Source organism: Panthera leo, chromosome F3, assembly GCF_018350215.1.
Source record: "Panthera leo isolate Ple1 chromosome F3, P.leo_Ple1_pat1.1, whole genome shotgun sequence".
In the NCBI taxonomy this organism is placed as follows: Eukaryota; Metazoa; Chordata; class Mammalia; order Carnivora; family Felidae; genus Panthera; species Panthera leo.
In genome coordinates, this window is record NC_056696.1 from 3,475,120 (window position 1) to 3,491,096 (window position 15,977).

Sequence of the window (15,977 nt, forward strand, 5' to 3'; positions counted from 1 at the left end):
ACCTAGTCCCTTGGCAGTCTCTGTGGGACTTTCCTGGCCACCTCTTCATATTCCTTATCTGGGGGGAAGACAGCGTGGCTGAGGTGCTCGTATGAAACGCCAGTGTGTGCCAGAGCCGGAAACCGTTCTGAACACTGGAGAAAGAGCTGGGCGGAGGCCCCTGTGGGAGTCATCAGCGCGGAGGTGCTTTGGGGGTACTAAGTCACTCGAGGGGAGCCTGGATGCTAGAAGAAGAGGCAAAGGAGAGCGTTCCACGGGGCAGGGGAAAACCATGAAGAAGAGACCGGAAACATTCAAGAGGTATACTCATTCAAATGTTTACCAACTCATTACAGTCTGAGAGCCTGTCTGATTTTGACATTTCTACTCCCTTTCCTCACGTTGGAATCATGCTCCGCGCCTTCAGGCGGTGACTGAAACACTACGTGTTAGCCCTTCGTTACCCAAGCCATCTTTACGCTGGGCTTCTGGATTCAAACATTCGGTTCTTTTCCCTGATGCCCTATCCCCAGCTCACTCAACACACATACATCAATCAACCCGTCCTATAACTATACTTTGCTTCCTATTTCTAATTACATTACTCTAGCAATATCAGTAAATTAGAATATTAACATGAAATTACAATTATATAAAAATATGGCAATATAATTAGATGAACAGTCAGATACTTTCTTATTCTTCCGTTGCAAAAGATACAAATATCTTCACTTTCAAAAGCTCACCTCATGTCAATCACCTGACTGACCACAACACTGGGCTGGGACGCTTTTCCTTCAGCAACATCGTACAGGAAGAGCTTAAAGTCACAAACCACAGCCAATGCTCTTTGCCATCCTTTCTTCACTCCTGCTGGCTTAGGGATCTTAGATAGACAGACAAAAACATTTCAAACTAAAACGTCAATCATAGCCCTTTAATTACCTACATAACTGCAGGATGAAAGCCTAGAGATAATGTCTGTGTGTTCAAAGTCTGCCACTGGTTGGTGAAGTGCAGATGAACACATATACCATTAATAACTTGAGAAAAACATAAGAAAGCATTCCTCAAATACTGAATGACTTTTGATTCTGAAAACATTTTTAATGGAACCATTTTAACTTTCACTCGTAATTCATTAAAATAACATTCATGTTGGGGGGGGCGCCTCGCTGGTTCAGTTGGTAGAGGATGTGATTCTTGATCTCAGGGTTGTGAGTTCCAACCCCACACTGGGTGTAGAGGTTACTTAAAAACACAATCTTAAAAAAAATTCATGCATTTCTAAAGAGCATAAAAGTCAAATTTGGGTGTAAGATCAAATGCAGCTGACACTTAAAAACATTGTTCATGATTACGAGTAAGAATACATCCTGCTAATAGCTCACCCTTCATAACATATGCTATTATCTCCAGCAAGACCAAGTGTTGAAGACTCCTTTATGGAGATTTTGTTACAACTCAGGAGCAGTACAGAAAATTCTAAGACATTCTAGAATTTATTTCCAAGCGAAGGCCAGGTTTTTGTTTTCAAATCACACTGGATGAAATAAAATTATTACATGAGTTTTGTTTGCCCAATTTTCTGTCAAGGGGTAGGTCTGTCAGGCAACTGGACTTAGTTTTCCAGTCATTAATCAACTTCAAGAGATTAATCTAAATCCAACCTGATCATACTTACCCTGACATGACCTTCATATGCTGTTCCTATTCCCTTCTGTGGATCTATCCCCAGAGGACCTTTTGTCTGCTCAGGAGGCACCGGACACACAGTTGGAGCTTTGTTTACACAAGTTATATGACACGAGAATCCACACACTTTTGAAAGAGGGGGAAAAAACCCACAATATTCAATAGAAATTCACTTTTTACAAGAAGAAAATACACTGAGCACTCATCACATGCAAGTTGCCACATTAGGTCAGTGCTTATCTGTGGCTTTAAGTAACTGCTCTGCCTTTTGAGGAGTGGATTCAGTTGCTTACCAATAAGAATTTCAATGAGAAATAGTAAATATTTGTACGTATTACTGTTCTGTGTTAATCAAGAGAAACAAACACACAGAAAAAAAACATCTAAGCTTGTGAATACAACAGTTGATTTAAACTTCTAATTCCAAAAAGTAGTTTCTGGAGTGCTCTCTTACTCTTTATCTCACTCCAACTTGCTATCTGCCTTGAAATTTCTCTTGCAAGGGCCACTGATGGACATGAAATTACGTGGCATCTCTAAAATACCTGCAAACTTTACCAGTCCCTCTTTTTGAAAATGAAATTGTTCAATGATTTAAAAAGGCACCAATTAAGTGTAAGATTCAGGAGTTGGTAATACCATAGCTACGTAAACCAGCGCTAAGATCATAATAATGGTTAACTTTATTGGGTGCATTTAATTTTTCTGTAACAATCTACGAGTGACTTGCCCTGGGTCACAGGACTCGTAAGTGGCACTGCTGAATTCAAACCCAGGCAGTCGGGCTCAGGGCCGGCCAACCGCCAACTACCAACACCACCATGACACCTCTATCTGATACTCCCGTGATAAACCCGAGACTTGAAGAAATAAGGTAAACAAAAAATGAATGCATAATTTTCACTGAGACTTGGTTGGGTGAGGATTAAAAGGTAAAATATTTAAAAGAAGCAAGCTCATTGGAGGGGTCTACAAACTAAGAATACGTATTTAGACAACTCCTACTGTGAGGGTGGGTTCTGGAGAATATTCGGGAAAGAGTAAGAGCAGAGACGGAGAGACAGCATCATGGGAGCACATGCACACGGGAAAACAGATTATACCGCTGATGGGCATTATGAACCCCCTAAGAAGCAGATGAACTAGCAGACTGTCAACAACACCACATTTCCATAAGACGTCTCCTTCACTTGTTAAGTGGAGCGTCAAACAAGTTATAATTGGTTTTACTAACGGGCAAAAATCTCACCTCCCAACAGCAGCGGAAACAATAAAATAACTGTCCTTTACGGGAACTAACTTCAATCAACCAGGAAGAAATGAAAATGACAGGACTCTTCGGAGGCTGTCACCACATTTACGAAAGCCTGGGCAGGGTCTAACTTAATGTGTCCCCACAGTGCACAGGGCAGAGTTCTAGGGGTCTGCGGGGAAGACAGGCACAGCTTCCTGACCTGAGACTCTAGAAGGGAGTCTGGGGAGGTCTCAAAACTCCCTTCTATGTTATTGCAAATGACTGGTGCCTAAGAAATGGTAAGGCACCTAAAGCCAAGTAGCTGTCTGGGATTCTCTCCGACAGATTTTGAAATGACATTTTGAAATGCTGGCTAAATCCAAAATGAGACAAGGCTTAACAACTGCACAGATTCCCTCCTTTGGCATCCATCACACCTTCCTGGTCAAGGACATGGGCTATTCCTTTCTCAGACGGCTTTGCTATCTTTGCCTTTGACCTCCCCTGAACTCTGTTTCCTAAGGTTCTGTCCTCATACCTGTTCCCTTTTCAAACTGTGCTTTTTTTCCTGGAAAACCCCATTTCCATTCATCACTTTGTGCTAACTCTCAAATCTACTTTTTAACCCAGACCATTTTCTTTGGCTTTAAACCGATGCATCTCAAAGACCAGCTGAGATGATACGGTCTGGATCTTCTGAGCTACCCACACATAGAATGTGCTGCCTTAAGATGCTCTGAATTCCCCACTATCCAAAGTAACCAGATACAGACCAGGTCCAAGCACATTCTACAAGGGGAACACCTGCATCTCATGTGGACTGATGACCTTCCCTTCAAAGTCCCTTCCAGCCCTAAGGGCTAAGACATGGAAACTAATACTAGAATTAAAATTAGCAACTATTTTCTTATCTTTTTCGTAAGATACACCAGTAAATGAGATAGAAGGCACCGTTAAAGTGAGAAATCTCATTTGGTTAAAGAAGGTATTTTCCTGCACTATTCCCAAACAAATATAATGTGTCCCAATACATTTAAATCATTTTCATCTTAGAAGTCTTGGGGAAAATAAAGTGGTGTCCAGACAAATACACTTTGTTTTCGGTTTCAATGACCCCTGATCGTTCATTTCTCAGAATGTGAGCTCCCCGAGGGCAGGCTCTGTCTTTTCTTCTGCCCACGACTACATCCCCCGTGCCTACAAGTGTCCAACAGGTATCCCATGAACATGTGATGGATGGATCAATGAATCAATGAGTGGTGGGGAAGACTGCTGCTACAAATACTGGGAAGAAGTATCTTTTGAGCCAAAGTGGCACACATTTAGTATTTCTGAAAATACGCAGTATACCGAACTGTGTACTTTTTAAGAACGAGTTCTCTTGCCAGGAAAATTAAACAAGGTCACAATTAAATGAACAGATTCAAGGAAACTGTCACGTCTTCTCTCACGCTCCAGGACCTCAAATTCAGCCAAATAATGAAACAAAGATGAATGAGACACATTTAAATAGATCTCCCCTGGAAGAGGTTCCTAGGGGCTGTCTATCTAGTTTCTCCAAGGTGCTCAGTTTATTACCTGTATTCCTGTTATATTTATATACCTTTTAAGGGGAATAAAGTTATTCGATTACAATTTAGGGAGTCAATGTTAGGACTCTAAAGTCAATTGGTTTGTTCTTACCTTCACAGGAACAGCCCTGTCTTATCAGACCCACCATCAGAGAGGTGCACTGGTGACATCTGGTAGGTGTCGTAAAAGATTTGACAAAAAACTGATGAGTCTTGCGCTGCAAAACAAATTGATAAAAAAATATATATATACCAATTATTAAGAACACCAATTACTTAAAGGATTTCCATAATGTGACTCCCTGGGCCCCACACGAGCTCCTAGAAAATATTCTAAATATAAGTGGGATGAATCATTTTCATTTCCCATATTGTTCTGTAATTTACGCTTTTCAAATATTTTTATTAGGCAATACTGAGCTAGGTGATGCTATAAATAATATAAGAAGTTAAATAATCGTTCTTGAATGACATTTGAAAACCTAAAAACTGTGGCTTTTTTTTTTCTTTTTGCTCACAAAGTTTGAGTCAGGATTTTTACAAATTCTTCAAATTATCCTTCAGCAAAGAGTTAAGTGAAATGTCACATATTTATACCTTTACAAAAACAGAAATTTCATATGCTTTTATACCTTCTTTGGAAGAACAGAGTAACTGAAAATTCTCGTCCCTGCTACAAAACAAGTATTTTACTTTCTGGGACCAAGAACCAACAATATGCTTAACAAATCTGTTTCCTCCTATGGAAGCAGGTGGTATTACCTACCCTTCAGTAGACAAATACACACACACACACTATTCTAGAGAGAGAAAGATGGCAGCCGGAAACTTCTTATGGCAAATCCAGTAAAGTTCTCGAAGTCTTATCTGTTCTATCTGGCGGTAAGTCAACACAGACTTCAGCGATCTGGAACATGCCTCTCCTCTTCAAATTACCTCTCTGGAGTAATTAATAAACTACTTAACTCCTCTGTGTCTTGCTCTCCTCATTCTATAAAATAGGTTCAATAATAGTATCTACTTCATGGCATGAACACGTGAACATAAAGCCTTTCAAACAGGGCTGGAGTAGAGTAAGCATTTAGAACATATTTATTTTCGAAAACAAATTTGACTATTTCTTTTTTATATTTGTGACTGATTTAAACTAGTAAGAACTTTATTCTATATTCCAATAATATGCAAATGCCAATGCAATCCTGTTTATAAAGTAGTCTTTATTTTATGAAACTAACGTATCTTATTAAAAAACTAAAGGGACCATTCAAAGCTTTAAAATTTAAGTTAAAAATAAGTTCTGCTCTTCTCAATATGTGATTTATACACCACAAAGGCTTCAAAGCAGCACTGGGGTCTGACGCGATTCCAAGTAGAACACAGACTACCTCTGTATTAACTTTAAAATTGATCCCGTGTGGACTGAGCCCCCACCAACAGACATTGTGCCAATAATTCATATACCTCATCTCATTTAATGAAGATAATACCCCCGTAAAGACAGATAATATTTCCTTGAGACTCAGAGAAAATCATCAGTTACTCATGGATATACAGTTAATGGCAGAGTTAAAATTCAAGCTGACGTGTCTGATTCTGTCATCTCGCAAGGTCTGATCATTCCAAAACATGTAGAATATGCTCCTTAAAAAACCCCCAAACCACGTGACACATAGTTAGGTCAAGACCAGGGGCCTCAATGCCTGTGATAAAAATACAAGCACCTAATTTGTGAGTATCATATAAAACCTTGCTCAATGTTTCTCCTGTATACCAATTTTTACTCTTAAGTTTTTGCTTTGTATTTTATTATTTTAATTAAAAAAAAAATTTTTTTTAACGTTTATTTATTTTTGAGACAGAGAGAGACAGAGCATGAACGGGGGAGGGTCAGAGAGAGAGGGAAACACAGAATCTGAAACAGGCTCCAGGCTCTGAGCTGTCAGCACAGAGCCCGACACGGGGCTCGAACTCACGGACCGTGAGATCATGACCTGAGCCGAAGTCGGACGCTTAACCGACTGAGCCACCCAGGCGCCCCTATTATTTTAATTTTAGAGAGAGCATGTGCGAACAGGGAGGCAGAGGAGGGGGCACAGGGAGGGAGAGAGGGAGAGGAAGAGAGAGAGAGAGAGAGAGAGAGAGAGAGAGAGACAGAGAGAGAATCCCAAGCAGGCTCCACACTCAGCACGGAGCATGACATGGGGCTCGATCCCACGACCCTGGAATCATGACCTGAGCTGAAACCAAGAGTCAGATGCTCAACCGACTGAGCCACTCAGGCATCCCTTTAATTTTTTATTCTTTGGGGAACTATCCAGAATAAATTTTTTAGTATCTTCAAGTGTTTAAAATACGTTAAAATACAAAAGATGCCAAGTTGGTTTCCTGATTTGCTCTGGAGGCTTTTATCACGAGAGAAAAACTGATAAGCAGCTTAAGGTGGGGAACTTCATTCTTTCTTCTTCTAAGGGATAACAGACAGCTCGGAAATATCAGCAATAGTACTGTGGCCATGACAAATGTCATAGTAATTCTTCACAATACCCAAGAAATTGCTAACAAAACACATTGTAATTTTTTCAGAGATCCACTCAGGATGCCGGTATTTTAACTGCGTATGCTAGGAATGAGAAACAGTGCTTTAGCAGAGCACTATTTAACTGACCAGCGACACAACCGGTAGGTGCTGATTAAATTGGGAAGGGATGGGAGTTACTACAAAGAGTAAGGGGCCCATGTTTCACTGATCTCAACTAAGGATAGTATAAAGCAGAACATAATCAAAGATCACGATTCTGACGGCACTGACTCTAGGCATCACACAGCAGGATTCCGGCTTTGGTTTTGGTGGGGGTGAGAGGACCAGTCGTAGAAAGATACACGAATCCACCCCTAGGATCCAGCCTGCTTGGCTTCTGACCTTTCTAAGATCGCTTTTCCTGCGTCCTGGTTAGTATTTGATTTCTAATACTTCCCCAAAGGGTAGTTCGAGGAGGAAGGAAAGATGAAAAATTGTCTAGGAAAAGGGGCATTAAATCTAAAGCATGGGCCCAAATTAGAGTTTTAGACTATGTGACAGTTTGGAGTAAAGGGAGAATTAACTATAAACTTGACTTTGAAAGAGGTGGACAGAAAGAAGGGCTCTTTTCTACTCCAGTTTTGTCCCTGTTGTAGACTTCAAGCTCCTCACTGGAGAAGGTAAAATGTCTTTAGCAGAAGCTGTGAGGACACAGTTGAACCATTTACGAACCCCGGTAAAAGCTTAAAACCTCCCTGTTGCTATGAAAATTTTACCACTGATAACAACAAGTCTTCACCTCTTACAAACCTTCCTTTTAAAACCAATTTTCAAAAAAGGCTCTTCCTTTCCCTTTAAACACTTTTACGTTGATATAATTACGGACATTCCTTCTTCTTTTAAGAAACATAGAGTAAATTTTACTTTGCGGGGAGGAACGTTAAGTGCACAAACCTTGTTAATATTTAGTCCGTGAAATATTATCAGAGAGCTTGGGGGAGGCCTCACTCTGGTTTTATTTTGCCTTCTTGTTTTTTCCCTTCATCCCGGCTGTTCTACTCCCCTCCTTCCCCATGGGATCTGGCACCCGGTGTAACTGGGTTTACACAGGCCCTTGGGTATGTACATATCCCGAGAAATTAGGTACTTTGTGCTGCTAGTGTAGATTTCACAGGGGCTCTGGTGAGCGCACCAGCCACACTTGATCCATCTTTCTGCTACCACCCGTAGCAACAAGCGTCTCTACCGCGTTGCCGACTGGATCCGTATAAGGCTCTCCTGAATCCGTGAGGTTGCCGGCTGCTGTGCTCTACGTCCACTCCACAATGCCACGCCGCCCTCCAGAATGGGTGTATCATTTATACTCAAAAAAAAAAACCACATTTTTTTTTTAATGTTTTTTTTGAGAGAGGAAAGACAGGGCGTGAGTGGTGGAGAGGCAGACAGAGAGGGAGACGCAGAATCCGAAGCAGCTGTGCCGACAGCTCAGGGTCCGACGCGGGACTTGAACCCGCCCACCGTGAGGTCATGAACTGAGTCGAAGTCGGTCGCTTCACCCACTGAGCCACCCGGGCGCCCCGGATCGTTTATACTTCTACTAGCTGTGTGCGAAGCCGTCTGTTTCTTCTTGTCCTTGAAGTTACCTTACATAATTTTTGGCAATCTGGTGAGTATAAAGTGATAATAATTTTTAAAGGATTAATTTTTAATTTCTCCAGTTACTAATGAGATTGGACATTTCTTCACATGCTTGTTGACCATTAGGAGTTCCTTTTCTGAGAATTACTTATTCAGATCGTTCGTCAGTTTTTCAACAGTTTTCTAATCTTTTCCATAGAGAGTTGCAGGGGTTTCATACATGTTCTAGAGGTTGATCCCATATTGGTGTTGCACATTGCAAATATCCTTTGCTAGATAGTCACCACCGAATAGCCCCTATTAACCAAGCTTTCACTGTACAAACATCTTTAATTTTGATGTGATAGAGTCCAGCAATATTTCCGTCTTACGTTTACGATTTGAGATCTTATTTTCATCGCCCAATTTCTCCACATGTTCTCCTATGCATGTTTTTAATTGTTTAAATCAAACTAATACACGTACACAGTTTAAAAAGGAAAACAGTAGTATCACAATGCTCAGTCAAGCAGAAGCATCCCTCTTGCCCCAGGTCGTCCCTCCTAGAAGTGATTTCTTTTAACCCCTTCCAGCTGTTTGCCCCCTTCTGTAATGTATCTCCGTATTTCTGGCAAAAACAAAACCAAACCAAAACCCAAGCAAGAGCATACTGCGGTTTCTTGCTTTGAGACATTATGCGGACTTCCCGTTATGGAAGAGAAGGATTTGGCACTATTACACCTGCTGCTCTTTGTGTCTGGGGTCACATTTTACATTTAATGTGTAAGTTATTGTGACCGTGGAATCATCAATGAGTCGAGAAGCATACTATTAGTTGCATCTTTCCTGTGTAATCTTTTTATTTCTCTGAAATGAAGGACGTCCTCCGTCTTTTAAAGTTAATTTTCTAAGTCTCACTCATGAATCATCCCCAGATTCTCCAAAGGGACTGTAAAATGCCCTAGAATCGATTTACCACGTGAGGAAGGAAGCCTTCCAGACTCTTCTACCCCGTGTTCACTGACCTGAAGCGTCGTTCCTGGAGCCTGTTGCTTTCCTGCTCCGCTTTCGGCCACAGGCTTCAGTCTCTCAACCAACCCGTGTGGGATTCTCTCTCCTGTGGACCCTAAGCCTTCTCCGTCTTCGTCTCCTCCCTCGTTTTGCTGGAATTCATTTCTTAGTGGTTTACTTAGAAAGCAGGGCCTGGGCGATACGCTTTTAGAAGATCCTGATTTTCTGAAAATGCTCGTTTCCCTCTCAAAATTGATAAAACACTTGATGAGGAATCAAACATTCTCGCTTGAAATCATTTTACCTGACAACCGTTCTCTGCATTTTTCCGTTAACAAGTATGGCGCCAGTTCAGTTCCTGATCATTTGAATGTGATCTGTTTGATCTCTGGGTGGTTGACAAAAGTTCTCCATATTCTTGGTGTCCTGAAACATCACACAGTGATGTGCCCAGGAGGAGGTATCTGTCACCCACCGTGCTGGGAACTGGCGGGACTCTGCACACAGGAATCTTGCCCTTCGGTTACAGAAAGTGTATTATTTAGTACAATTTCCTTTTCTTTTTTTCTGTTATTTTACCGGAATTTTTTTGTTTTTTGGATATTGATTTCTCAAATTTTATTTTCTATCCATCCTTTTGCAATAAGTTTTAAGAGATTTTCTCAAATTTATGTCCCAACTCATCTAAAACATTTCTTAAATGCTTGTCCTATCTTTAACTTTCAAAGGACTCTTCCTGTTTTTCTAGTTATTCCTTTTTGTTCCTTCTGCGTGGCACTGCCTCTTTATCCTTCAATGAAAATAGGAAATTTTTTGTTCCTTTGGATCTTTTTCTTTTGCTAGTGGATTTCCTAAAATATCTGATCCTTGGGAATTTGTTCGTATTTAAATGTAAATCAGTAAAAAAGCTTAGTGGAAAGTTTTTTGGTTTATTTTTAGGCAGTATGTGTGTGTATGTGCCATTGATAAGAACCCAGCTGTCTCTTTGGGATTCTCAACTGCCATTATCTGGAAGTCTTTTCTGGGCCATTCAATTTCTTCAGAGAATCCACTGAAATCCTCCAAGGAGGGGACGGAAGGAGGAAGCGATAAACCCATCGCCAACATTCTGGGAGCTAAGCAGGGGAAATGGGTTTTGGAGTCTTACCTTCAGTTTGCAGACTTTTGCAAAATCTCACTACTTCTAGTTCAACACCTCCCCTCTCTCACCAACCACTGAGCCTGGCGTCCCTCAGTCTGCGGTCTCTGGCTTGCTTATTCCACAAAATGAACATACTGCTGAGTTGGGGGGGGTAAGCTGTTGAGTTTTGAAAGATGCTCTAACGGTGCTTTCTGTGGATTCTGAACCAATTCCCCAGTTCATTCTAGACTCCTCTTTTCACTCCTGTCCCTAAAGGTACCTGGTGCCTTATCATTCTGGTTGATCTGAAGCTTGTCCTCTCTGTATCCTTCCAGAAGGGCTTGTGGGAACATTTCTTGAGTTCTTGCATGCTGTGGTTTTTATTTTTCATGGGTGCTTTATTATCCTTAAAAAACCTAAAATCCTCAAAAATCTTTGATATTCCAAACTCATCAAGTTGTTACATTAACTACATGCAGTTTTTTGTTTATCAGTTATACCTCAATAAGGTTGTCAAACACAAAGTCACAAAGGCGGAAAAACCTTTGACTCACACTTTCCTCGGGTATCTTAAATGTTATCTGATTGTTTTCTGGTGTAGGGCTGCTATTGAAAAGTCTGATGAAAATTTCATTTTTTTTCCTCCTTGAGTGACTTACTACTTTTTGCCTATGTGTCCAGTATTCTTCTTTTTCTTCAAAGACCAATAGTTTGCTGGAATGTGTTTTGTTTTGTCTGGGTTATTTTCTCGGTTATGGTGTGTGCCTCTGTCATAGGAGTTTCAAGTCTGCTTTATTTTATTTTTTGCTTCAAGTCTTTATTTCAATTCTAGTTAGATAACATATAGGGTAATCAAGTCTGCTTTATTTTGGAAAATCTTCTTGAATATAGATTTTCATATTTTCTGTTGCTTTCAGAGACTCCTATTATATAAACATTGGCCCCTCTTTGCCTTTCTTTTATGTCCATCACTTTTCTCAAATCCTTTTTACCTTTCTCTCACTTTTTGATTAAAAAAATCTCCTTTCCATCTTCTGTTTCTCGTAAGTGATCTGTTGAGTTTATTTACTCCCAAATTCCTTACAGTTCAGGCTGTATCCGGATTTCTGTCATGTCTCTTCAAATCTTGCATTCTCCAGCACTCATTTCTAAGTTTCTAGATTGCGATTTCCAATTTTTATTTCACAGCTTCTACTGTTCCCTCAATTTCTTCTGAAACACTGATTGCAGTTTTCAATGGTTTTGCAGACGGCCCTTTCTGGCACACTTCCATTTTTTGTGAAGATACAATGCCCGCTCTTCCCGTTTTGTGCGTGTGAGATTTGACTGTGACCATTTTCAGTTCCTCACTGAAAGTGACTTTTCCTGTACATCTTTGAGGGTGGGGTGGGCCAGGGTAATTCTTCTAGCTCCATGCCTTTGACTCTCTTTTCTATCATTTTCATAAAATGATTTTTAAAAATGACCTGTGCTTTCTGAGCTCTTCCTCCCCACTCTCCTTCATTGTCTGGACCTTCTCTTTCCTTTCCTGTCTGGCTCAGTTTTGAACCAATCCCCGCCAGCCCTCCTTAGTTTGGGGCTGCCATCTGGAAGGACATTCTGACCAGCTGGTTCCGAGACCTTACAATCGTAGCACTGGACCACCTTCCCACTGTGTCGACTCCCTTGCCCTTGGCTGCAGGAAGGAGTGGAGGCTGGAAACTCACTTCTGTGTCTTCTTTGAGATGCCCAGCAGCGCGTGCTCGTGCTTGTGGTTTTCTGGCTCTGGGATTATCATGAATCCCTCTGCTTCACCTCTGTTTTTTCTAGCACGATGTTTAATAACATGGGGAGTCTTCAGATGACTTTTTTTTTTTTTCCCCTATCAGTTTGAGTTTTGGAGTTCATGGGAAAATCTTCTCATCTACTGTTCAGGTCCCATCTGTTTTTTTGTTTTTTTTTTAAAGTTTTCATATCTATTCAGTTGGTCTGTTTTTATGGAGAGATTTAAAAACCATGCTGCCGTGGTGACCAAGTTCCCAGAATCCTCCATTCACTGGATTCTAAAGACTCACTGACACGTATTTTTCATCATTTTTACATTGCATTTAAAAAGCTGGAACTGAATCACACTGGCACCCGTAATGCGTCATAGTATCCTACTGATAACAAGGGCACGTACACCACAAATGCTAAGAGACCACTCATTACTACTTTAAACTGCTTTGCCCCAACTTCTAGTAAGTTTGACCACCTTTTTATTTTCATTAAAAAAAAAAAAAATTCTTTTATTTATTTGAGAGAGACCGAGACAGCATGAGTGAGGCAGGGGGCAGAGAGAGAGGGAGAGAGAGAATCCCAAGCAGGCTCCAGAGCCTGACGCGGGGCTCAAACTCACGAAACCGTGAGATGGTGACCCGAGCCGATTCCAAGAGTGAGAGGCTTAACTGACTGAGCCACCCAGGCCCCCTGACCATCTTTTCGGTGTCAGTCATTTTGACTTTTCATCTGCTTATTCCTGGCTTTTGGCCAGTTACCTCAGGCACACTTCATTCTGTGGTTTGGAAGAGCTCTTGGTGCCTGTGGGTACTAACCCTCCGTCCTCTGCCCTGCGTTTGCCCCACTATGCTGTCGGTATGATCAGTGTGGATTAAAATCTCCAATCTGTCCCTACCCTGCTTCTCCGAGTTCTCAGTTCTTGCTTCAGGTAGCGTGGGGCTTAACTGTCAGGCCCATACACATTCATGATCACGATCTTCTTTGTCTATTATTCCCTTTGTTCGTATACACTGCCCCCTTTCATGCCCCTTGATGTTTTACACCTTAAACTCCACATCATGGTGTGTATCTGTGACATCTATGTTCCTTTGCTTTACCCCCTTCCGCACACCTTTGCGTTCAGCCACGCGGCTTCTCGCTGGTTCTCGCGGTGCGCTCACTCTGGAGAGGCAGCCGCCACGTAGGAAGGCTGCGGCCGTCATCTGGCCAGGCCAAGAGCATGAGCTGTCCGTCACCGGAGGGAGCCGTCCTGGACACGCAGCCGAACTTGCACACACCTGCAGCCTTGGCTGACAGTTGGCCACCCTCCACGGCAGACCCTTAGTGACAACTTCCCAGAGGAGCCCTTCTCAAATTCAGACCCACAAAACTGGGAGCGTCATAAAAACATTTTTTTTTTCTTTAAGCCATTAGGATTTGAGACAATTCACTGCACGGTTATCAGTACCAGGCCACCATGTTTTCTTCTCTTTTCTCTTTCCTGCCGTCATTCACTGGATAGCATCCCTTCTGCAGGTATGAAAATCACACATTTTATGTGTTCGTCTTCTGTTTATTTCTTCCAGCCTGCTGAGATCCACACTTGGGCTCACTTTCCTCATCAAGTTGCCAATACTTAAACGTTTACACGATACTACTCTGTCAAGGACTGTTCTAAGGTATTTACAAATATTAAGCTTTGAAACTCCAAAGAATCCAGTGAAATGGGTCCTATGGTTGTACTCGTTTTCTGATGAGGAAATGAAGCAGGGAAAGGTACGTAACTCGCTTGAGTCCGTCCACCCAGAGAGTCTGTGGCGGAGCGGAGCGTGCAGTTCGGGAGACCCTGCTGGGAACCTGCCACGGTAACGACCATGCTATGCTGTCTCCGCAGTGCTTCCCAAGGAGAGACAAATGCCTAACCATGTTCACCTCATCTGACCCTTACACTCACCTCCACTGTGTTTGTCTCGAACTTAATTCTGGACTGCTCTGAATCTGCATTTCCTTTCCCTTCCACTTTGTAGATAGAGCGAGGGTCCTTATGTTTGTGGATCACAGGAAAGTTCTCTGAGATACCTAGTCACCCTATTTCCCAAATCTCTCACAGCGGCCATGTGGCTTTATCCATCTTTTTTGATGGAGTACTTCCTCCAAGAATACTTACTCTTCTGTCTTCCAGTTTTACTGAGAGATGACGGACACGAAACATGTCGGTTTAAGGTGTCTACCACAATGGCTTGGTGGATGTATGACGTGCAAAATGATCACCGTAAGTTAACATCCATCACATCGGCTCATATAGTTGCAATGGTTTTTTTCTTGTGAGGAGAACGTTTAAGATCTACTTTCTTAGCAAGTTTCAAATATACAATACAGTGTCCTTAACTAGAGTCACCGTGCTTTCCATCCATCCCCAGAACTTACTTACCTTATAACTGGAAGTCTGTACCTTTTAGCCTCCTTCAGCCATTTCCCTAATTTCCCAGCCCCAGCTCCGGCAACCAATATGTTCTCCATTTCTGTGGAGTTCAGATTTTTAAGACTCTACACATAAGTGAGATCATACAGTATTTGTCCATCTCTTATTTCACTTGACAAAATGCCCTCCAAGTCCACCCATGTCACGTTGTCACAAATTGTAAGACTTTCCTTTTTCCTATGGCTGTGTAATATTCCATTGTGTGTGTGTGTGTGTGTGTGTGTGTGTGTGTGCATGTGCCACATTTTCTTTATCCGTTCATCTGTCAACAGACACGTAGATTATTCCCATGTCTTGACTACTGTAAATAATGCTGCACTGAACATGGGGGTGCAGGTATCTCTTTCAGACAGTGATTGTTTCCTTCAGATAAATGCCCTGAAGTGGAGTTGTTGGACCGCATGGTAATTCTATTTTGAATTGCATGAGGAACCTCCATGATGTTTTCCACAGGGGCTGCACCAATTTACATTCCTACCCCCAGTGCACGAGGGTTCCTTTTTCTCCATATCCCCGCCAACACCTGGTATCTCTTATCCTTTGGATGACAGTCATCGTAACAGGCATGAGGTGATATCTCATTGTCATTTTGATTTTCATCTCCCTGACAATTAGTGATACTGAACACTATTTTATGTAGTTGTTGGCCATTTATTTGTATATCTTCTTTGGGAAAATGTCGATTCAGGTCCTCCGCCCATCTTTCAACTGGATTACGTTTTTGGTTTTTGCTATTGCGTTGTAGGAGTGCTCTTCTATTTTGGATATCGACCCCTTACCAGATACATGATTTACAGTATTTTTCCTCATTCTGTAGGTTGCCTTTTCATGTTGGTAATGGGTTTCTTTGCTGTGAAGTTTTTCAGTTTGATGTAGTTCCACTTCACTGACTTTTGCTTTTGTTTCACTGTCTTTGCTTTTGGTATCAAATCCAAAAAGTCATCGGGGTGCCTGGGTGGCTCAGTCAGTTAAGTGTCTGACTTCAGCTCTGGTTGTGATCTCGCGGTCCGTGA

General features: G+C 41.7%; 1 protein-coding gene across 4 annotated transcripts in view; it reads right to left on the reverse strand.

Moving 5' to 3' along the window:
- Positions 1-15,977, reverse strand: part of CDC42BPA (CDC42 binding protein kinase alpha) — a 316,853-nt gene that overhangs the window by 24,361 nt on the left and 276,515 nt on the right. For all 4 annotated transcript variants that reach the window (XM_042926312.1, XM_042926311.1, XM_042926314.1 and 1 more), the window contains 3 exons: positions 4,592-4,697; positions 1,664-1,800; positions 726-865 (listed from right to left, as the gene is read on the reverse strand). In XM_042926312.1, the coding sequence (XP_042782246.1) occupies positions 726-865; positions 1,664-1,800; positions 4,592-4,697 (383 nt within the window). The remainder of the gene's footprint in view (positions 1-725; positions 866-1,663; positions 1,801-4,591; positions 4,698-15,977) is intronic.